General features: G+C 46.2%; 1 protein-coding gene across 1 annotated transcript in view; it reads right to left on the bottom strand.

Annotated features, from left to right (window-relative positions):
• RYR3 (ryanodine receptor 3) overlaps positions 1 to 25,010 on the bottom strand; it is a 1,295,770-nt gene that overhangs the window by 241,312 nt on the left and 1,029,448 nt on the right. The window contains 2 exon segments of the mRNA XM_063948019.1: positions 2,292 to 2,343; positions 3,359 to 3,465. Of these exon segments, the coding sequence (XP_063804089.1) occupies positions 2,292 to 2,343; positions 3,359 to 3,465 (159 nt within the window).

Below are 25,010 nucleotides of genomic sequence, written 5' to 3' on the forward strand. Positions count from 1 at the left end.
GCCACTAGGAGGAATATGTGTGACCTGAGGTGGTAAGTAAAATTACAATGGGGGCCTATGGACACAGGGTGTGGAGGAGGGGTGCGAAACACCCCCTGGGTATATATTTATTTTTAAATAAAATAGGTCAACCCAATATTGGCGACATGCATTAGGCTGACAAGGTCAAAAGGTCGACAGGTAAAAGGTAGGCTCAAGGTCAATATGGTCAACAGATGGACATGACCATGGTTGACATAAGTTTGACAAAGGTTGACCATATGGGGTCGACCTAATGACTGTCTATCCAGACAGTGTAGATCTATACCACAGCCAGGATCAAACCTATTACTAACATAATAGTTATTACAACAAAGTAATAAATTAATTAAAAATCAAACATTGCAATAAATAAAGAATGCCCTTTCCCTGGCAGCACTACAGCTGTTCCCAAACTTTTATGGGGGTTTGCAATGCAAATAGCATATCCACTTAGAACCATGTCACAGATTATTATTTGTCTGTGCAAAATTGATGGCTTTGTAGAACAATATCATGTTTACCTTTAATACGAGAGCAGATAGGCCTCTGGTTTACAGCATGTGCATAAGCCGGTATTATCAATTAAGGACACTGTTATTATAAAGAGCGAGAAGTGGTAACATGTGCGATGCATGCTAACAGTAACACACGTACATTCATTTCCTGCTCATTCGTTACCACAATGGACAAACTGCTGTAACACCACAATAAAAACATTCAACAATCAACTTAATAACCTTCATGGAAAAGAATGAGAAATACATTGTGTATATATAATTACAGTATATACACTTTATACCCACAGAGAACTCACAGATATGATTATTCCTTAACCCCTCAATCACATTGCCATACAAAGTGATACATTATCATGCAACCTTCAAATGACAACTAAAACAAGTTTGATGCACTATGCCTTGTTTGTACAAGTTAATAATACTTCATTAGGAAAGTGCTAGCTTTATGTAATCTGTAGTTTACGGTTTCTGCTGTGTGCATGCATCTGCGGATGCTTTTCCGTTTGCCCGCAACAGGCACCTTACTTCTTTATGCTGATGCGAAAATCCGCATGCATACAGTATGTCGGAGATCCGTGCGTCTGCATGTGGAAGCTTCCCAAACTATAACTAGACTTACCATACTATCCCTTTAATCCGGCACACTCATGAATTACACAGGTTCCCTAGCTGATTAAAACCAGGTGAAATGTAGGCTTGAATTCAGCCAGCCACAGAACCTGTGTAATGTAACCCAGTTTAACGAGATAGCATAGTACAGATGGGTCCTCCGTTATCTTGGCTGACTGAGGCGTTAGTCGCGAGCAGGCATGCGCAGCGTGCCTGGGAGCAAGGAGGCGCGCCTAGTCGAAGGGAGGAGGAGCGTTTGGCGTTACCTTTGAGTGTAATACCTAAGATTATCCACCAGATGTCTCTTTTTAAAATCACCAATGCGCATGCGTGTGGTCTCCATTAGACAGTAAAAAAAAAATATTCTTTTAAAAAATATATTAAATAATAATTGTGGCTCCTAATAGACAAACCCAAGTATATAATCCCTACTAATATAAATAGATATGCTATTAGCAATAAAAAAAAAAACACAAAAAAACCCATGTTTTTTAAAAAATTTATTAGATCCCACCAGCAAAATGAGGCGGACTGAAATTGACGAAATTACTGTCGAAAAGCACTGTTGTCGAATCGACATTCTTCAATTGAATATACCTTTGTCGAAAAGCCGCATTTTTACCATTGCAGACATGTCGAATTTGACAACTGTTGAATTGCAAAAAGTCGAATTTGAAACGGCCGTTTTTTTGTCGAAAAGTACTGTATTGCATTGTCGAATATTTTTTTGTGTCGAAAATGCCCCGTTTTTCGACATTTATGGCAATTCGACCGCAATTGCATATGGCCCATAGTGTTCTCTCTAAATCCCACCAATTTAGCTGATTTCTCAGCTCAATGACTGTTGAATCTACTAAATTTGATGTATAGCCTGTCTTGAAAAAGTTTTGTCATCGAACCGAAACGTTGATCATCAAAGGCTACCAGTGACTGTAATAAACTGTTGATTTAAATTTTGAAGTGCAATTAGTGGAACTTGCGATATACGTGTGAACCCCACCAGGGCCCATTAGGAGCACCCACCCAGTTGATCAACAACAGATGAGTGTGCAGGATTCTCTGTGGATATTGGCATCCCTAGTATTGCCAATATTGACTCTGACAGGTATATTCCATTCACATATTTTTTGGTAGGTCACTTACCTTAGCCATCATTGCTGCATATGCCGTATACAAGGGATCATCCTCAAGCTTGCTGTGGGGAAAACAATGTTGACCAATGTCAAATATATTTATTTTTGAATAAGGACCTCTACTAATAACTTAGTGGAAAAGTCCCCTTATGGTATCAACACAATAACACATTTTTCAAAATGTTTATCTATGATAAAAATAGATTTAAAACACTTTGTGGAAAACAAAGAGTGACTCTGTAAGAGAAAACACACTTTAATAAACACATGCACACAAAGGACTTTCATACATTGCTCACTAAAATCATACCTAGTCCAAAGGTCCTGAAGTAGATCACAATCAGAGCCTTAAATACATAAAATAGTCCATCTGGGGATGGCTGGAACTACTTCAAGATGCATATCATTGCGCTTATACCTAGCATAGTTTTTTCACAGCTTGACCTCAAGCAGCCATATTAAGCATAGGAACAATATTAAAAAGAAAAAGCACAATATATTTTCCTTATCTCTGGTACTGTTCCCAGTCCAGTCACATTTTTCTTAGGTTTTTTTTGGAAGGGGGGAGGGGGATACAGCATCCATTTGGACTACTTGAGAACCTATGGACTAGATCAGTGGTTCCCAAATGTGATCCTCAAGGCAGTCCAACAGTCCAGGTTTTAGGGATATCCGTGCTTGTGCACAGATGGTATAATCAAACTGACGAGTTACTAATTAAGTCACCTATCACTAAGCATAGAGATCATTAAAACCTGGATTCTTGGGTTGTCCTGAGAACCGCGTTTGGGGACCCCTGGACTAGGAGTTTAATAAAAGATGTCTGTAAGTAATTTGTGTGCATGTGTTTATTTATTGTGTTTTTCTTAAATTGTGTCTGTATCTGTAACTACATTTTTCCTTGTCGAACTATAGTTCACCAAAGACATGCAGAAATCTATTAGAAGATTATGGAAGTTGAAGTCCAACAACATCTTATAAACCTTAAGTGCTCACCCACTATACAAATTAAAAAAAATGCTATATAACAGTAGCATGAATTACATGTCCCCATTCCGTTTATTTTCAAAATGTTACCTTCTCTCAGTGAGGGCATTGCGACTGAAGTGTAAAATAATCTGGTGAAGAGGATCTGGCTTTTTCTCCGTCTCTTCCTCCTCCTCTTCATCAGTCTTCTTGGGTTTCTGGGACACATTAACAATTATCACACAATTATCACCATGGATGAATTCATCACTAGCAGAACCAGCCAGATGACTGGCAGGTTTACAGACTGTTTGTTAGCATTACCCGAACTGCGATTTAGGTGGTGATTTGTTGGTGCCTTCCTAAACATCCTTACATATTCTATCATTCTAGAAAGGAGTCTAGATTGGCACAAGATACATTCAGATAACACTAAAATACTACTGATGATTGCATAGGTGCCTTCTGGTAAGTGTGTAACATAATATTTAGACAGTACTTTGAGAGCATGTACATACAGTATGATGCAGAGTATCGGAGGGCTTTCCTTTCATTATTGCCGAACATCTCCAGCCGTAGAGCAACAACTTAAGACTGGTGAAATTTAAATGAGGACTGAAGCAAGAATGTAAACACAAATCTAACAGAAAGACTTCAATTGCTATGGTAGCAAACAATTTCTTCAATATACTCTGAAACCCATTGGGTAATAAATTAATCATGCAGCTCATGAAAGTAAAAGTAACTTGAATAACTCATGCAAGGACATTTGTGAATACTGGTGCAATTAAATAAAATGTACTGTAACGAACAGCAACAATTCCGATATCTACTTTCGATTTTCTACTAAACCACACTAGGAAAATAAACAGCAGCACTTTTCTCTCTGTGCACCAGTAGAATCAAATGTCCAACCATGATGCTTTCAGGTTGCTCCGTGGATGGACTCATGCACCTACTGATCTTACCAGTAGGATCCAACCCATCATGTATCTCTCAGTCAGCCATCAAATATTATTCAAGATAGGTTTCTAATTCTCTGACAAATTAACTAGGATAGTATCTGCATATTTTAGATTTTATTTCAAAAGAAATTCTGTAGCAATAGATATCCTTTACATTATGTGGCGGATGCACGAAATTCAGAATTAACGACAGCATATTGTTAACAAGGATTTTGTGAATTTTAATTTGCGTTAATTATGTTTTGCAGTAAAATTAGTAAGCTCAGTTGATATAAGCAGTTTCTTAGGTTACTTATCAACATAAAATCGCCCACTATTGTATTAGAAGGCAGCTGGCAGCATGCCTTCCATATTATAGTAACGCTAACTTACGGAATGCCAACTTTTGTCAGCTGTCATTTCTATTGGATATGTCATTATTATACAAGGTGATTTATATTTGCATATATTTATTATTTTAACTCCATGAGTGACCACTGCTTCATATTAAGTCTATTAATTAATACAGCAGTTGTGTTAATGGAACAAGAGGTTTATAGACCAATCATCTATAGAAAATCTGCTATATACAGTTATGTTCCCAGATAGAAATATTGCGCAGGGTAAATAACAGTTTGTAAGAGGTGAATCTTAACAGCAAAAATGAGACAACAGATATCTGCACTGGTTTACCTGGCACTCTCCTTTCACATTAAGGCATATTTTGAGAGAGGTGCATGATGGGACAGATGAGTATGCCGCTTTGGAAGTGGCTACATGATTAAATGCTAGGTTGAGCAATCTGTGTACTGAAACTTGCAGTATGTGGCTGCTCTGCTGAAAACTATAGTCTATTTACAAAAGGAAAATAAAAAATATATATACTGTATACTGTATATTTCAGGTTAGAGAGGAATTGGAACCAACTTGCTTAATGTTTTCATTTTTATTAACACCATAAAGGACTGGTATGTTTTGTGACCATGCAGGGCATGCAGGAGAGGGAGCCAGGGAAAGGGTGTATGAGGTACATGAAAATGGATTATGGCACACAGAATGAGGAGGGGAATGTGAGGAAATGTGTTCAGTATCAGAACCACAGCTGGCTTCAGCCCTGTCTTTCTATATAATCTTTTCAGGATTAGACAAACCAGGGACAAAGTCAACTGCTCAAGAAACACACAGGGAACCAGTCATACTGGCTGAGCTGAAACAGAACAAAATAGAATTATGAAAACGAAAGGAAAACAAAAAAAAAAGACAGTATTAAGGGATGAAATAATAGTATAAAATGGCATCAGTTATATTAAGTCTGTGAGCAAATTTAACATATTGCAAAAAGTTGCTTCTTACACAGATTTTAACTATCCTGTTCAGTGATTGTGATGACAGACCTACTGCGCCGTAATGCTAAGTTATCGTAGGATAATCTGTGAGAACCTGACACTTGAAACAGACAAAAAAAAGTATTAAAAAAGTTGATTATATTGCAAGTAGTTATATTGATATGCTACACATGTAGCCATGGATACGTTGGGTGTTACTTTTGCCGTAGTGGGTAGATAGGAGACATTCCGTGACACCTGGTTTTGACGCCTCCTTTGGCTCTACAAGGTCAGGTTATTGGAGTCCCCCTTTCCAATCACTCATTTATGTGTTTTCTGCTATACCGTTTGGTTTCATACATTGTCATTTTATTTTTCTACACCCCTGTCTCTCTCATGTGATTTGGAAGTTTAATAAAGATAACTTACAATAAAATGCTTTGTAGCACATTTAGATCTCTAGATAAATAACATGGGGGGTAATTCTGAGTTGATCGCAACAGGAACTTTTTTAGCAGTTGGGCAAAACCATGTGCACTGCAGGGGAGGCAGATATAACATGTGCAGAGAGAGTTAGATTTGGGTGGGGTGTGTTCAATCTGCAATCTAAATTGCAGTGTAAAAATAAAGCAGCCAATATTTAACCTGCACAGAAACACTATAACCCACCCAAATCTAACTCTCTCTGCACATGTTATATATGCCCCCCCTGCAGTGCACATGGTTTTGCCCAACAGCTAAAAAAATTCCTGCTGCGATCAACTCGGAATTACCCCCATGATTACCCCCTTAACTAACATATAAATTGACAAAAAAAAAAACCTGTTGACAAATAACTGGATAATTTGGATTTTGTTCTGGTTTAATAATGTAAAACTGATTAACTTCTTATAATTAAGTCACAGAGGCCTCTAGTATGTCACTTGAGGCTGATCTGTACAGTTACGACACACAGTTTTATTTTCAACGATTCTTGGGGTTGAGAGAGGAAATGTACCAGGGTGTTTTGATTTGCAGGCTTGCTGCAAAGGACGTAATATATACACATTATATATCCTGATATGTACACATGCATAGAGGAGGCGGACATGGGGTCTCAACTATATTTCAATAGAACACCATTTAAGAAAAATCTTATCAAGAGAAATCACAATTGTACCACTGTAATAAAACTATTTACATGTACAATTGTAACCCAATCCCAATTTCTCTAACGTCCTAGTGGATGCTGGGGACTCCGTAAGGACCATGGGGAATAGACGGGCTCCGCAGGAGACAGGGCACTTTAAGAAAGAATTTGGATACTGGTGTGCTCTGGCTCCTCCCTCTATGTCCCTCCTCCAGACCTCAGTTAGAATCTGTGCCCGGACGAGCTGGGTGCTACTTAGTGAGCTCTCCTGAGCTTGCTATAAGAAAGTATTTTGTTAGGTTTTTTTTATTTTCAGAGAGATCTGCTGGCAACAGACTCTCTGCAGCGTGGGACTGAGGGGAGAGAAGCAGCCCTACTCACTGAAGATAGGTCCTGCTTCTTAGGCTACTGGACACAATTAGCTCCAGAGGGATCGTACACAGGATCTCACCCTTTGTCGTCCGATCCCGGAGCCGCGCCGCCGTCCCCCTCGCAGAGCCGGAAGACAGAAGCCGGTGACAGAAGCAAGAAGACTTCAAAATCGGCGGCAGAAGACTCCAGTCTTTATATGAGGTAGCGCACAGCACTGCAGCTGTGCGCCATTGCTCCCACATTAAACCCACATACTCCGGTCACTGTAGGGTGCAGGGCGCAGGGGGGCGCCCTGGGCAGCAATTAGGAACCTCTTGGCAAAAAGTCAGCATATATACAGTTGGGCACTGTATATATGCATGAGCCCCCGCCATTATTTTACACAGAAACGCGGGACAGAAGCCCGCCGCTGAGGGGGCGGGGCTTCTTCCTCAGCACTCACCAGCGCCATTTTCTCTCCACAGCTCCGCTGAGAGGAAGCTCCCCAAGCTATCCCCTGCAGAAACACGGTAGAAGAGGGTAAAAAGAGAGGGGGGGCACATAAATTAGGCGCAAAAGCTTTATATACAGCAGCTACTGGGTTAACACTAAATTACTGTGTGATTCCTGGGACATATAGCGCTGGGGTGTGTGCTGGCATACTCTCTCTCTGTCTCTCCAAAGGGCCTTGTGGGGGAACTGTCTTCAAAAAGAGCATCCCCTGTATGTGTGTGGTGTGTCGGTACGCTTGTGTCGACATGTTTGACGAGGAAGGCTATGTGGAAGCAGAACGGGAGCAAATGAATGTGGGGTCGCCGCCGACACCTGTTTGGATGGATATGTGGAAGGTTTTAAATGATAATGTTAATTCCTTGCATAAAAGGTTGGATAAAGTTGAAACCTTAGGACAGTCGGGGTCGCAGCCCATGCCTGATCCTATGTCGCAGAGACCGTCAGGGTCTCAGAAGCGCCCACTATCCCAAATTGTTGACACAGATACCGACACGGAGTCTGACTCCAGTGTCGACTATGATGATGCAAAGTTACAGCCTAAATTGGCTAAAGCTATACGTTATATGATTATAGCAATGAAGCAGGTGTTGCACATCACAGAGGAAACCCCAGTCCCTGACAAGAGGGTTCATATGTATGGGGAAAAAAGGCAGGAGGTGACCTTTCCCCCCTCACACGAGCTCAATGAGTTATGTGAAAAGGCTTGGGAATCTCCAGATAAAAAACTGCAAACTTCCAAACGGATGCTTATGGCGTATCCTTTCCCGCCAACGGACAGGTTACGCTGGGAATCCTCCCCTAGGGTGGACAAAGCTCTAACACGCTTATCCAAGAGGGTAGCCCTGCCCAGGGCCGTAACTACGTGTGTGCCAAGTGGGCTTGGCACACAGCGCAGTTGCCCTGAGGGCGCACGGCCAGTGGCATGTAATGAGTCAAATTGACTCATTACATGCCGCCTCTGAAGTCCGCGCCGTGCGCCGCAGCCGCGCTGGAGGAGAGAGAAGCGCCGGAGGCAGCTGAGAAGGAGGAGGAGGGAGGGGGACTGGAGCCGCAGCAGCGCTATTTCATTGGTAGCAAGCGCCGCTGCAGCATCCCCCTCTCCTTCCGTATAGGCTGCCCGGCGCTGCTGTGGATGCTGGGATGCGGTTCCTCCATCCCAGCATCCACAGCAGCGCCAGGCAACCAATATGGAAGGAGAGGGGGATGCTGCAGCGGCGCTTACTACCAATGACATAGCGCTGCTGCGGCTCCAGTCCCCCTCCCTCCTCCTCCTTTTCCGATGCCTGCACACTGCACAGAGGGAGATGCCAGCACGAGGAGCCTGTCAGCGGAGAGAAGGTAAGTATCTCTCTTTCTCTCTCTCTCTCTCTCTCTCTCTCTCGGGGACACAGTCTGCCATAATGTGTAAAAAGGGGTCCTGGCTGCCGCAATGTGAAAAAAGGGGGCCTGGCTGCCGCAATGTGTAAAAAGGGGGACTGGCTTCCGCAAAGGGGGCCTGGCTGCTGCAATGTGTAAAAAGGGGGACTGGCTGCCGCAATGTGTAAAAAGGGGGACTGGCTGCCGCAATGTGAAAAAAGGGGGCCTGGCTGCCGCAATGTGTAAAAAGGGGGACTGGCTTCCGCAAAGGGGGCCTGGCTGCTGCAATGTGTAAAAAGGGGGACTGGCTGCCGCAATGTGTAAAAAGGGGGACTGGTTGCCGCAAAGGGGGCCTGGCTGCTGCAATGTGTAAAAAGGGGAACTGGCTGCCGCAATGTGTAAAAAGGGGGCCTGGCTGCCGCAATGTGTAAAAAGGGGGACTGGCTGCCGCAATGTGTAAAAAGGGGGACTGGCTGCCGCAAAGGGGGCCTGGCTGCTGCAATGTGTAAAAAGGGGGACTGGCTGCCGCAATGTGTAAAAAGGGGGACTGGCTGCTGCAATGTGTAAAAAGGGGGACTGGCTGCCGCAATGTGTAAAAAGGGGGACTGGCTGCCGCAATGTGTAAAAAGGGGGCCTGGTTGCTGCAATGTGTAAAAAGGGGGACTGGCTGCCGCAATGTGTAAAAAGGGGGACTGGCTGCCGCAATGTGTAAAAAGGGGGCCTGGCTGCCGCAATGTGTAAAAAGGGGGCCTGGCTGCCGCAATGTGTAAAAAGGGGTCCTGGCTGCCGCAATGTGTAAAAAGGGGGACTGTCTGCTGTAATGTGTAAAAAGGGGGACGCTGTCTGCTGTAATGTATAAAAGGGGCTCTACCTGGTGTAGTGGCGCTACTGTGCAGCGTAATTTGAATAATGGAGACTACTGTGCACCGTAGTATGAATTGCTATTATTTTGTGGCCACGCCCCTTCCCCATGAAGCCACGCCCCTATATATTTTTTGCGCGCCGCAGGCACGCACTGCCCCTATCTTGCATGGGGGGGGGGCGCCAATGTCATTTCTTGCACACAGCGCTAAAATGCCTAGTTACGGCACTGGCCCTGCCGTCACAGGATACGGCCACCCTAAAAGATGCTGCGGATAGAAAGCAAGAGGGTACCCTGAAGTCCATTTACACACATTCAGGTACCTTGCTAAGGCCGGCAATTGCGTCGGCCTGGGTGTGTAGTGCTGTAGCAGCATGGACGGATACCTTATCTGAGGATCTGGATACCTTAGACAAGGATACTATATTAATGACCCTGGGGCATATAAAAGACGCCGTCCTGTATATGAAAGATGCTCAAAGAGACATTAGCCTACTGGGCTCTAGAATAAATGCAATGTCGATTTCTGCCAGAAGGGTCCTGTGGACTCGGCAATGGACAGGCGATGCCGACTCAAAAAGGCACATGGAGGTTTTACCTTACAAGGGTGAGGAATTGTTTGGGGAGGGTCTCTCGGACCTGGTCTCCACAGCTACTGCTGGAAAGTCAATTTTTTTGCCATATGTTCCCTCACAACCTAAGAAAGCACCGTATTACCAAATGCAGTCCTTTCGTTCACAAAAAGGCAAGAAAGTCCGAGGTGCGTCCTTTCTTGCCAGAGGCAAGGGTAGAGGAAAGAAGCTGCATAACACAGCTAGTTCCCAGGAACAGAAGTCCTCCCCGGCTTCTACTAAATCCACCGCATGACGCTGGGGCTCCACAGGCGGAGCTAGGCCCGGTGGGGGCGCGTCTCCGAAATTTCAGCCACAAGTGGGTTCACTCCCAGGTGGATCCCTGGGTAATAGAGATTGTGTCTCAGGGATACAAGCTGGAATTCGAAGAGATGCCCCCTCACCGATACTTCAAATCGGCCCTGCCAGCTTCCCCATTAGAGAGGGAAATTGTGTTAGCTGCAATTCACAAATTGTATCTTCAGCAGGTGGTGGTCAAGGTTCCCCTCCTTCAACAAGGAAAGGGTTATTATTCGATCATGTTTGTGGTTCCGAAACCGGACGTTTCGGTCAGACCCATATTGAATTTAAATTCCCTGAACATATACCTGAAAAGGTTCAAGTTCAAGATGGAATCGCTCAGAGCGGTCATCGCAAGCCTGGAAGGGGGGGATTTTATGGTGTCTCTGGACATAAAGGATGCATACTTTCATATCCCCATTTATCCACCTCATCAGGCGTACCTCAGATTTGTGGTACAGAATTGTCATTACGATTCCAGACGTTGCCGATTGGTCTCTCCACGGCACCGAGAATATTTACCAAGGTAATGGCGGAAATGATGGTGCTCCTGCGAAAGCAAGGGGTCACAATTATCCCATACTTGGACGATCTCCTCATAAAGGCGAGGTCCAGAGAGCAGTTGATGATCAGCGTAGCACGCTCTCAGGAAGTGTTACAACAGCACGGCTGGATTCTAAATATTCCAAAGTCGCAGCTGATTCCTACGACGCGTCTGCCCTTCCTGGGCATGATTCTGGACACAGACCAGAAGAAGGTCCCACATTAAACCCACATACTCCGGTCACTGTAGGGTGCAGGGCGCAGGGGGGCGCCCTGGGCAGCAATTAGGAACCTCTTGGCAAAAAGTCAGCATATATACAGTTGGGCACTGTATATATGCATGAGCCCCCGCCATTATTTTACACAGAAACGCGGGACAGAAGCCCGCCGCTGAGGGGGCGGGGCTTCTTCCTCAGCACTCACCAGCGCCATTTTCTCTCCACAGCTCCGCTGAGAGGAAGCTCCCCAAGCTATCCCCTGCAGAAACACGGTAGAAGAGGGTAAAAAGAGAGGGGGGGCACATAAATTAGGCGCAAAAGCTTTATATACAGCAGCTACTGGGTTAACACTAAATTACTGTGTGATTCCTGGGACATATAGCGCTGGGGTGTGTGCTGGCATACTCTCTCTCTGTCTCTCCAAAGGGCCTTGTGGGGGAACTGTCTTCAAAAAGAGCATCCCCTGTATGTGTGTGGTGTGTCGGTACGCTTGTGTCGACATGTTTGACGAGGAAGGCTATGTGGAAGCAGAACGGGATCAAATGAATGTGGGGTCGCCGCCGACACCTGTTTGGATGGATATGTGGAAGGTTTTAAATGATAATGTTAATTCCTTGCATAAAAGGTTGGATAAAGTTGAAACCTTAGGACAGTCGGGGTCGCAGCCCATGCCTGATCCTATGTCGCAGAGACCGTCAGGGTCTCAGAAGCGCCCACTATCCCAAATTGTTGACACAGATACCGACACGGAGTCTGACTCCAGTGTCGACTATGATGATGCAAAGTTACAGCCTAAATTGGCTAAAGCTATACGTTATATGATTATAGCAATGAAGCAGGTGTTGCACATCACAGAGGAAACCCCAGTCCCTGACAAGAGGGTTCATATGTATGGGGAAAAAAGGCAGGAGGTGACCTTTCCCCCCTCACACGAGCTCAATGAGTTATGTGAAAAGGCTTGGGAATCTCCAGATAAAAAACTGCAAACTTCCAAACGGATGCTTATGGCGTATCCTTTCCCGCCAACGGACAGGTTACGCTGGGAATCCTCCCCTAGGGTGGACAAAGCTCTAACACGCTTATCCAAGAGGGTAGCCCTGCCCAGGGCCGTAACTACGTGTGTGCCAAGTGGGCTTGGCACACAGCGCAGTTGCCCTGAGGGCGCACGGCCAGTGGCATGTAATGAGTCAAATTGACTCATTACATGCCGCCTCTGAAGTCCGCGCCGTGCGCCGCAGCCGCGCTGGAGGAGAGAGAAGCGCCGGAGGCAGCTGAGAAGGAGGAGGAGGGAGGGGGACTGGAGCCGCAGCAGCGCTATTTCATTGGTAGCAAGCGCCGCTGCAGCATCCCCCTCTCCTTCCGTATAGGCTGCCCGGCGCTGCTGTGGATGCTGGGATGCGGTTCCTCCATCCCAGCATCCACAGCAGCGCCAGGCAACCAATATGGAAGGAGAGGGGGATGCTGCAGCGGCGCTTACTACCAATGACATAGCGCTGCTGCGGCTCCAGTCCCCCTCCCTCCTCCTCCTTTTCCGATGCCTGCACACTGCACAGAGGGAGATGCCAGCACGAGGAGCCTGTCAGCGGAGAGAAGGTAAGTATCTCTCTTTCTCTCTCTCTCTCTCTCTCTCTCTCTCGGGGACACAGTCTGCCATAATGTGTAAAAAGGGGTCCTGGCTGCCGCAATGTGAAAAAAGGGGGCCTGGCTGCCGCAATGTGTAAAAAGGGGGACTGGCTTCCGCAAAGGGGGCCTGGCTGCTGCAATGTGTAAAAAGGGGGACTGGCTGCCGCAATGTGTAAAAAGGGGGACTGGCTGCCGCAATGTGAAAAAAGGGGGCCTGGCTGCCGCAATGTGTAAAAAGGGGGACTGGCTTCCGCAAAGGGGGCCTGGCTGCTGCAATGTGTAAAAAGGGGGACTGGCTGCCGCAATGTGTAAAAAGGGGGACTGGTTGCCGCAAAGGGGGCCTGGCTGCTGCAATGTGTAAAAAGGGGAACTGGCTGCCGCAATGTGTAAAAAGGGGGCCTGGCTGCCGCAATGTGTAAAAAGGGGGACTGGCTGCCGCAATGTGTAAAAAGGGGGACTGGCTGCCGCAAAGGGGGCCTGGCTGCTGCAATGTGTAAAAAGGGGGACTGGCTGCCGCAATGTGTAAAAAGGGGGACTGGCTGCTGCAATGTGTAAAAAGGGGGACTGGCTGCCGCAATGTGTAAAAAGGGGGACTGGCTGCCGCAATGTGTAAAAAGGGGGCCTGGTTGCTGCAATGTGTAAAAAGGGGGACTGGCTGCCGCAATGTGTAAAAAGGGGGACTGGCTGCCGCAATGTGTAAAAAGGGGGCCTGGCTGCCGCAATGTGTAAAAAGGGGGCCTGGCTGCCGCAATGTGTAAAAAGGGGTCCTGGCTGCCGCAATGTGTAAAAAGGGGGACTGTCTGCTGTAATGTGTAAAAAGGGGGACGCTGTCTGCTGTAATGTATAAAAGGGGCTCTACCTGGTGTAGTGGCGCTACTGTGCAGCGTAATTTGAATAATGGAGACTACTGTGCACCGTAGTATGAATTGCTATTATTTTGTGGCCACGCCCCTTCCCCATGAAGCCACGCCCCTATATATTTTTTGCGCGCCGCAGGCACGCACTGCCCCTATCTTGCATGGGGGGGGGGGCGCCAATGTCATTTCTTGCACACAGCGCTAAAATGCCTAGTTACGGCACTGGCCCTGCCGTCACAGGATACGGCCACCCTAAAAGATGCTGCGGATAGAAAGCAAGAGGGTACCCTGAAGTCCATTTACACACATTCAGGTACCTTGCTAAGGCCGGCAATTGCGTCGGCCTGGGTGTGTAGTGCTGTAGCAGCATGGACGGATACCTTATCTGAGGATCTGGATACCTTAGACAAGGATACTATATTAATGACCCTGGGGCATATAAAAGACGCCGTCCTGTATATGAAAGATGCTCAAAGAGACATTAGCCTACTGGGCTCTAGAATAAATGCAATGTCGATTTCTGCCAGAAGGGTCCTGTGGACTCGGCAATGGACAGGCGATGCCGACTCAAAAAGGCACATGGAGGTTTTACCTTACAAGGGTGAGGAATTGTTTGGGGAGGGTCTCTCGGACCTGGTCTCCACAGCTACTGCTGGAAAGTCAATTTTTTTGCCATATGTTCCCTCACAACCTAAGAAAGCACCGTATTACCAAATGCAGTCCTTTCGTTCACAAAAAGGCAAGAAAGTCCGAGGTGCGTCCTTTCTTGCCAGAGGCAAGGGTAGAGGAAAGAAGCTGCATAACACAGCTAGTTCCCAGGAACAGAAGTCCTCCCCGGCTTCTACTAAATCCACCGCATGACGCTGGGGCTCCACAGGCGGAGCTAGGCCCAGTGGGGGCGCGTCTCCGAAATTTCAGCCACAAGTGGGTTCACTCCCAGGTGGATCCCTGGGTAATAGAGATTGTGTCTCAGGGATACAAGCTGGAATTCGAAGAGATGCCCCCTCACCGATACTTCAAATCGGCCCTGCCAGCTTCCCCATTAGAGAGGGAAATTGTGTTAGCTGCAATTCACAAATTGTATCTTCAGCAGGTGGTGGTCAAGGTTCCCCTCCTTCAACAAGGAAAGGGTTATTATTCGATCATGTTTGTGGTTCCGAAACCGGACGTTTCGGTCAGACCCATATTGAATTTAAATTCCCTGAACATATACCTGAAAAGGTTCAAGTTCAAGATGGAATCGCTCAGAGCGGTCATCGCAAGCCTGGAAGGGGGGGATTTTATGGTGTCTCTGGACATAAAGGATGCATACTTTCATATCCCCATTTATCCACCTCATCAGGCGTACCTCAGATTTGTGGTACAGAATTGTCATTACGATTCCAGACGTTGCCGATTGGTCTCTCCACGGCACCGAGAATATTTACCAAGGTAATGGCGGAAATGATGGTGCTCCTGCGAAAGCAAGGGGTCACAATTATCCCATACTTGGACGATCTCCTCATAAAGGCGAGGTCCAGAGAGCAGTTGATGATCAGCGTAGCACGCTCTCAGGAAGTGTTACAACAGCACGGCTGGATTCTAAATATTCCAAAGTCGCAGCTGATTCCTACGACGCGTCTGCCCTTCCTGGGCATGATTCTGGACACAGACCAGAAGAAGGTTTTTCTCCCGATGGAGAAGGCTCAGGAACTCATGACACTGGTCAGAGACCTCTTAAAACCAAAACAGGTGTCGGTGCATCACTGCACGCGAATCCTGGGAAAGATGGTGGCATCATACGAGGCCATTCCCTTCGGCAGGTTCCATGCGAGGACCTTTCAATGGGATCTGTTGGACAAGTGGTCCGGATCACATCTACAGATGCATCGGCTGATCACCCTATCCCCCAGGGCCAGGGTGTCTCTTCTGTGGTGGCTGCAGAGTGCTCACCTTCTCGAGGGCCGCAGATTCGGCATTCAGGACTGGGTCCTGGTGACCACGGATGCAAGCCTCTGAGGGTGGGGGGCAGTCACACAGGGAAGAAATTTCCAGGGTCTGTGGTCAAGTCAGGAGACTTGCCTTCACATCAATATCCTGGAACTAAGAGCCATATACAACGCCCTAAATCAAGCGGAGACCCTGCTTCGCGACCAATCGGTGCTGATTCAGTCAGACAACATCACCGCAGTGGCTCATGTAAACCGCCAAGGCGGCACAAGGAGCAGGGTGGCGATGGTGGAAGCCACCAGAATTCTTCGCTGGGCGGAGAATCACGTAAGAGCACTGTCAGCAGTGTTCATTCCGGGAGTGGACAACTGGGAAGCAGACTTCCTCAGCAGGCACGACCTCCACCCGGGAGAGTGGGGACTTCATCAAGAAGTCTTCGCGCAGATTGCAGGTCGGTGGGAACTGCCACAGGTGGACATGATGGCGTCCCGCCTCAACAAAAGCTACAGAGATATTGCACCAGGTCAAGAGACCCTCAGGCGATAGCTGTAGACGCACTAGTGACACCGTGGGTGTTCCAGTCGGTTTATGTATTTCCTCCTCTTCCTCTCATACCCAAGATGCTGAGAATCATAAGAGGAGTGAGAACAATACCCATTGTTCCGGATTGGCCAAGAAGGACTTGGTATCCAGAGCTGCAAGAAATGCTCACAGAGGACCCATGGCCTCTGCCTCTAAGACAGGACCTGTTGCAACAGGGGCCTTGTCTGTTCCAAGACTTACCGCGGCTGCGTTTGACGGCATGGCGGTTGAACGCCGGATCCTAGCAGAAAAAGGCATTCCGGATGAGGTTATTCCTACGCTGATAAAGGCTAGGAAGGACGTGACGGCTAAATTATCACCGTATATGGCGAAAATATGTTGCTTGGTGTGAGGCCAGGAATGCCCCTACGGAGGAATTCCAGCTGGGCCGGTTCCTTCACTTCCTACAGTCGGGAGTGACTTTGGGCCTAAAATTGGGTTCCATTAAGGTCCAGATTTCGTCCCTATCCATTTTCTTTCAAAAAGAACTGGCTTCTCTTCCTGAAGTCCAGACATTTGTAAAGGGAGTGCTGCATATTCAGCCTCCTTTTGTGCCTCCAGTGGCACCTTGGGATCTTAACGTGGTATTGAGTTTCCTGAAGTCACACTGGTTTGAGCCACTCAAAACCGTGGAGTTAAAATTTCTCACTTGGAAGGTGGTCATGCTCTTAGCCTTGGCTTCAGCTAGGCGTGTGTCAGAATTAGCGGCTTTGTCACATAAAAGCCCCTATCTGGTTTTCCATATGGACAGGGCAGAATTGCGGACCCGTCCACAATTTCTGCCAAAAGTGGTGTCATCCTTTCATATGAACCAACCTATTGTGGTGCCTGTGGCTACTCGTGACTTGGAGGATTCCGAGTTACTAGATGTAGTCAGGGCTTTGAAGGTTTATGTAGCCAGAACGGCTAGAGTCAGGAAGACTGAGTCGCTGTTTATCCTGTATGCACCCAACAAGCTGGGTGCTCCTGCTTCAAAGCAAACTATTGCTCGCTGGATCTGTAACACGATTCAGCAGGCTCTTTCTACGGCTGGATTGCAGTTTCCAAAATCAGTAAAAGCCCACTCCACAAGAAAGGTGGGCTCTTCTTGGGCGGCTGCCCGAGGGGTCTCGGCATTACAGCTTTGCCGAGCGGCTACTTGGTCAGGTTCGAACACTTTTGCAAAGTTTTACAAGTTTGATACCCTGGCTGAGGAGGACCTTGTGTTTGCTCATTCGGTGCTGTAGAGTCATCCGCACTCTCCCGCCCGTTTGGGAGCTTTGGTATAATCCCCATGGTCCTTACGGAGTCCCCAGCATCCACTAGGACGTTAGAGAAAATAAGATTTTACTTACCGGTAAATCTATTTCTCGTAGTCCGTAGTGGATGCTGGGCGCCCGTCCCAAGTGCGGACTTCTTCTGCAATACTTGTATATAGTTATTGCTTAAATAAGGGTTATGTTTGGTTGCATCAGGGTTGATCTGATGCTCCGTTGTTGTTCATACTGTTAACTGGGTAAGTTTATCACAAGTTATACGGTGTGACTGGTATGAGTCTTGCCCTGGATTCCAAAATCCTTTCCTTGTACTGTCAGCTCTTCCGGGCACAGTTTCTCTAACTGAGGTCTGGAGGAGGGACATAGAGGGAGGAGCCAGAGCACACCAGTATCCAAATTCTTTCTTAAAGTGCCCTGTCTCCTGCGGAGCCCGTCTATTCCCGATGGTCCTTACGGAGTCCCCAGCATCCACTACGGACTACGAGAAATAGATTTACCGGTAAGTAAAATCTTATTTTCCTCCTCACTCTGATGATTTAAGGCCATGAGAGTCTTTTAAAAAATCTTGGCAAGAGAAGTGTTTAACGAAAAATTCAGCCTACTCCCACAATCACACAAAAGTTGGTGCAAACACTACTTATGAGGGCAGTTCACAAGCGTGGAATGTAAACTCACACCAATGCTAGGTGGATAAAAAGCACATTTATGCATAAATAAGGGGGGAAGGGGAGCGGCATGATCCAAATTTGTTCTATTTTATGGATGTATCTGGGCAGTTATTGCTGTACATAAGAATTGTTTAGAGAGAGAAAGGTTTCTTACTGTATGTGCAGAACCTGTTCAAGCTGCTGGTGTTTTGATGTCCCAAACTGCTAGACAGAGAAAGTATCAAGAAACATAGGTCTACTGCAATACCGTTCCCAGCGACTGCAGAGTCTCCTAGGCTTTTTGCCATGAATAGAGGAAAATCAACAGTCTGCTACATTTTTTTCTGTACTCTGTGATAACTGAAACATTTGGAAACCCTCAAATACTTCAAAACTAACTCTGCAAAATAATTCACCTTATGGCCCTCATTCCGAGTTGATCGGTCGCAAGGCGAATTTAGCAGAGTTACACACGCTAGGCCGCCGCCTACTGGGAGTGAATCTTAGCTTCTTAAAATTGCGACCGATGTATTCGCAATATTGCGATTACTAACTACTTAGCAGTTTCAGAGTAGCTCCAGACTTACTCTGCCTGTGCGATCATTTCAGTGCTTGTCGTTCCTGGTTGACGTCACAAACACACCCAGCGTTCGCCCAGGCACTCCCACCGTTTCTCCGGCCACTCCTGCGTTTTTTCCGGAAACGGTAGCGTTTTCAGCCACATGCCCCTGAAACGCCGTGTTTCCGCCCAGTAACACCCATTTCCTGTCAATCACATTACGATCGCCGGAGCGAAGAAAAAGCCGTGAGTAAAAATACTTTCTTCATAGTAAAGTTACTTGGCGCAGTCGCAGTGCGAACATTGCGCATGCGCACTAAGCGGATTTTCACTGCGATGCGATGAAAAATACCGAGCGAACAACTCGGAATGAGGGCCTATATTGCTACTCAATCTGTCTGCCAGGATTGCAATACAACTATAGCTACAAAAAATAAAAGAAAACTAATAATAATCAGATCTACATCAGAAATTGTCTGAAATGCGGTGTTTTAATTATATTTACTACAACAGTTTGGTTTTAAATTGTGGATCTATTTTGGTTGGCCCCAGGGGCGTAACTCCCAGAGGCAATGGAGACGCCTGCCTCCTGGCTCTAAACACTGAAGGGGCACCTGCATGTACAGCAACACCTGTTTTGTTCACAGCGGGACCTAAGTGTGACCACTGTGGCGCACCTACTGCTGCTACAGAGTTAATCAGCTCTGCCCCAGGAGCCCTACTAACACCTGCAATAGGGGACAGGATGGCTTCCGTCTGGTACTGTTCCGTCTGCGCTGCAGCAAGTGACGGTGCACGAGCCGTTGCTGTTGGACTGTGAATGGAACCCACCAGTGAACGTTGATTTTGCATGCTACAAACTGCTGAAGCAAAGCAAATATATATATATATACACACACACACACACACACACACACACACACACGCACCACATTTTTTTATTCCTTTTGATTTGTTTTTGTAAGAGGGGGGAGCGACCAAACTCCAATTTGCCTCCAAGTGACTGGGATGAACTTACGCCCCTGGTTGGCCCTGTATGTTTGATGAGGACCACTCTTTCTTCCCAGACTCCTGTTTGAACAGATCCTGTGAAATACCTGATAACATTGCTATGTTGTCAAATACAAGTGCTGCTTATATCAGGGCATGGGAGATGTGATTTTAGTTTCTCTCTTCTGCACCTTAACATATATAGGTTTCTGGTAACAGTGGTATAATGTGACAACAGCTGGAATTTACTTTGATGCCTTCTGTTTGTAAATGTCATCAAATACTTTATTCACACATTCTTAGATAAAGACAAAAGACGGGCATCTCTGGTGGAGAAGGATGGTGCCACTCTACCTTAAACTTATACCTAAATGCAAATATGCATTTGATACTTTTGCCAACAGGGAAACAGTCCATGCTTTAAGTCAGGTGTTCCCAAACTCGGTACTCAACGACCTCCAATAGTGCATGTTTTCCAGGCCGGGATCCGGTCTGAAGATCGACAGTGTCTAGGTCGACCACTATAGGTCGACAGTCACTAGGTCGACATGGATGGAAGGTCGACAGGGTTTCTAGGTCGACAGGTCTAAAGGTCGACATGAGTTTTTCAAATTTTTTTTCTTTTTTTGAATTTTTTCATACTTAACGATCCACGTGGACTACGATTGGAACGGTAAAGTGTGCCGAGCGAAGCAGTAGCGGAGCGAAGGCACCATGCCCGAAGCATCGCGAGCGAAGCGAGCCATGCGAGGGGACGCGGTGCACTAATTTGGGATCCCGGTCACTCTACGAAGAAAACGACACCCAAAAAAAAAAATCCTCATGTCGACCTTTAGACCTGTCGACCTAGCACATGTCGACCTAGAAACCCTGTCGACCTTCCATCCATGTCGACCTAGTGACTGTCGACCTATAGCGGTCGACATAAACATTGTCGACCTAGACACTGTCGATTTGATGAACCACACCCTTCCAGGCCACCTAGCAGGTGCACAGGTGTATTCATTACTTTCTGACACATTTTAAACGATCCACAGATGGAGTTAATTATTTCACTTGTGATTCTGTGAGGAGACCTGCAAATTGTGAACTGTTGGGGGTCCTTGAGGGCTTATGGGCACTACACACTTGCCGATGTGTGCGGGCGATATGAATGATCTCGTTTAGTAATGAACGAGAAATCATTCATATGGCTTCGATGAACGATGCACGGCCCCGCAGTCGTTAATTGTTGGTTCTCCGTCGCTTTGCAATGCAAGTCAATTTGGACGATCATTCAGATCGATCATCATCAAATTGCAAGCATCGCTGAGTGTGTAGGCGCCTTAAGTTTGGGAACCACTGCTTTGAGCCCTCAGTCTCTCATTTGAGCAACTGAAGACTGGGTGAGATACCACAGTTTGTCTCCTTGTCCTTACTGGCACTACGAGCATTTATGCGAAAGGGAGATAGACCCTTGTCATATTTCATAATGAGATTTCTGTTTTTGTAGAAAACTATTATCTGCAATGACACTTAGGAAGACTGGGAAAATAGAATATGTTATGTGTTAAGATAGCACATGACACCTGTGTTTAAATAGTATATTTCATTTTCTCTACATTGTGGGGTTGTCCAGTAGTCACTGCTCCATAACACTATAGGTGATATTATATTTGCAAGAAGAACAATAAAAATATCTTGTTACCAGGTAACATGTGGACCAGGAGTCATGAACTCCCAATCTCAGCAACTTCCGGAAACTGTGAAATAGGACAGCACGTAACTTGACGTGTTTCTCTATCTGAGGTAGTTTAATCAGAAGGATCAATACATCGCATAAAGCCCATTTACAGGTCTGTAACTATAACTCTTACCCAGCGCAATTTACAATCGTTGAGTATTATTGGCACATATTGGTATATAATACCCAGTTCCTTATTGACATTTGCTCATTTACAGGTTTTATAAACTAGATCTGCTATTACTCTGAAGTAATTAGACAGTAGTTATTAAATGGTAATTAGTTATCATATATGTTTGGTTTTTAAGTAAATTATAATATTAGTAATCATTGTAAATAAATGACAATTTATTCTGGAAATTTGGAGTCTCTATAAATCCTTTAAGGGCCTCATTCATAGGTGGACGTAAAATGAATGCAATGCGAAGTTAGCGTTGCTGAGCGATTATTTGTTACTGTGCATGTGCAAATTATTTTGAAAACCCCAAGGCTCATGGGTAACACAGAGTGTACGCACAAAGGTGGTGTTGTGATCGGGAGCTGGTAACAGAACTTTGTGTTCTCCCCACACTATGTTACAGCCTGTGCCCAATCTCTGTGCTTAAGAGGCCAAGTGTTGTTTATTTCTTGGCTTTCTGTGTATCCATTAAGTGGGGCAGTATCTGTGCTGGCTATCAGCCTAGCCAGCAATTGGGCTAGTATCTGGGTAGCGCTGCCATCTGTGTGCAGCCAGCAAGTGGGACCGACTATCTGTGTCCATGCAGCATTCAGGTCAGTTTCTGGGCCGCTTCTAATAAAAATGTATTTGTGTCCAAAAAGCAAGTGTGCATGATATCTGGTCCACTCTTAAAAAAATTCTGTGTGTGCAAAAAGCTTGTGCGCAGTATCTGGGCCACCCTTAAAAATTATATCTGTCTTCAGCCAGCTGTTATCCATAATAAGATATAATTTAAATACAAAAACAACAATCTTATATTTCTTTAAGAAAAATTAAATTCTGAACACAAGAGAGCCAGAGATTTCCAGCAAGGACTTTGCAGACAAGGCTGGTCCGTCTGTCTGTGTCTCATGAAAACGGTTTCTCTAAACAATGCACATCAGGAGTAAACCGTGACTGGTTGAAAAAATTTCAGTGGTTGTTTATAAAAGATAACGGAATGCTGTGTTCTATGTATATAATATATGGAAAGAGACCGTCCACTAACATGGAGGTGACTTAGGTGACTATTCCATGCAAAAGACTTAGAAAAGAAAGTCTACTTGACCGTGAGCAAAGTAAGTTACACGCTGATGCATGTTCAGATATACTTCAAAAACATGTTCTTGGGAGAAACTAGATTAGAAGAAAATTGAACAATTATTTACAGTTTTAATTAACTTCCAGGGAGAAGTTTTGTGGGAGCTTTAAGAACTGCTGTACTGTATGTATTGGTTCTTGCTAGTACCCGAGCAGCTGCTTAGGTGCCTTACTTAGAAAAATGAAACAATATCATACAGTGGTGCAAGTATGGCGGTACGGGGTGGTATAACGTACCTTTAAGAAATTAGTAGCCAGTACTCCCCTACCACCCTTACTGACGACAAGGCTTAGTTAGTTCCATTTTCATGACTGACCCCACGTTAGACATGGAAACGGGACAAACTGCAGGGAACAAGAAGAGAGTGGAGGTGTAGCAAGGACAGCCACGCTGGGCAGTACGATCAAGTTTATTGTGCATAGGGACAGCGCACGTTTCCCTCCTGACATCATGCCGCTGGACACTGCAGAGGAGCCTAGCAGCACCCACGTAGACAGAGCAAAGCAGCATCCCCAGGTAGCGGGAGGTCAGTGTGGTCACGCTGGGCTGGGACTAGACACAGAATGATGGAGCCAGAGTGCTGAGAGATACTGGGGGGGAAGGGGGGATGTTACTGAAACACTCAAGAGGTAAGGGGGGGGGAGGCAGGGAGAGGAAATTATGTTATTTGGAGGCTCTGCCCTGATCACTGACCACTAAGAATGCACCAAACAGCATAGGGCTGGTACTCACAGTGAAAGAGCAGAGACAGTCCACCTATTGTTCTGAGCAAAGGTAGACTACACCCTCACCCACCCATGGGCGTATAGGGCCCTCTGGGAAGATTTCCGGTGAACCGATGTGCATGTGGTGCCTGTTTTTGTTCGTTGACATGTGAGAGGTGGTGCTGCCACCATGATTGCACGGTATACCTCTGGTACTTCCCATGTGAGTTCACTTCTACAAAATTTTCCAGGGCCACTTTCAGTCCCTAATCCGCTCATGGCTGACTTGAAAAGAAAGTGCAATGGAATATGCTAGCGCTACATAAATGTTAATAAACAAATTACTATATAGATGTTACAGCCAAGAATTATAAAACCTCTTGGTGTCACCAGAAGCATCCCACTCTCAGAACAAATTGTTCACACATATAATTCTAGCAGCTAGATGCACCATAGCAGCTCGTTGGAAGACTTCTGAGATTCCTTCTATAGGAGAGATTATTGCTAAAATGTGGCATATTCACTACATGGAATACACTCCAAGCATATTGAAAGGTTTTTCGAAGAAATTCATAAAGATTTGGGAGCCTTGGACTTCTTACTTTAAGGTTCCCCCGGCATTTATTAAAAGAATTCTTTCTAATTTTTATATCCTCTCTATTAGATCTGTCAGATTATTTAAGCGCCATCGTGGGATGGATGTGACCAGTAGGGTTTTCTTCTTTTCCCTTTTTTTTCTCTCTCTCTCTTTCTCTTACTACCTCTTTCTCTTTCGCTCTTTTATCTTTCTTAAAAATTAAAATAAAATGAGATTATATGTTTATGTTGGATACAGGGCCGGATTAAGCCCTCGGGGGGCCCGGGACTCCAAAGACAGCAGCCCCCCCACAGTTACCCCCCCCAACCCCCACCTCCACCCCGCTGCTCACCTCCCGCGGTCACAGGCAACGGGAGCCGCGCTGTAGCAGGGGGAGAAGAGAAGACACCAGGCTGCCGGGGTATGAGGGATCCACGCTGCCGGGGGAGGAGTGCGGCTGTGCATGCGGCTTCCTCCCCCCTCCTCTTGGGCAGCACGGTCGGGCACTGAGTCAAGCAATCTCCAGCCTCTGCCGCCAGCAGCATCTCTCCTGGCAGCAGCGAAGGCTGGAGATTGCTTGACTCAGTCCCCGACTGTGCTGCCAGAGAGGAGGGGGGAGGAAGCCGCATGCACAGCGTGGATCCCTCCTGCCCCGGCAACCTGTAGATCGGTGCAGAGCTCCGGCCGGGGGGCCCCTTAAAACAGGGGGGCCTGGGATACTGACCCCCCGGGGCACCCCCCTTAATCCGACTCTGGTTGGATAGACTTTCCAGACCTTGCCACATCTAACTGTTGTTTTAAACTTATGGTCTGATTTATCTTGTGATACTTTTATGCTCAACGCATTTGCACCTATGCGCAGGTCA

The sequence above is a fragment of the Pseudophryne corroboree genome, chromosome 12, assembly GCF_028390025.1.
Source record: "Pseudophryne corroboree isolate aPseCor3 chromosome 12, aPseCor3.hap2, whole genome shotgun sequence".
NCBI classification, from domain to species: domain Eukaryota; kingdom Metazoa; phylum Chordata; class Amphibia; order Anura; family Myobatrachidae; genus Pseudophryne; species Pseudophryne corroboree.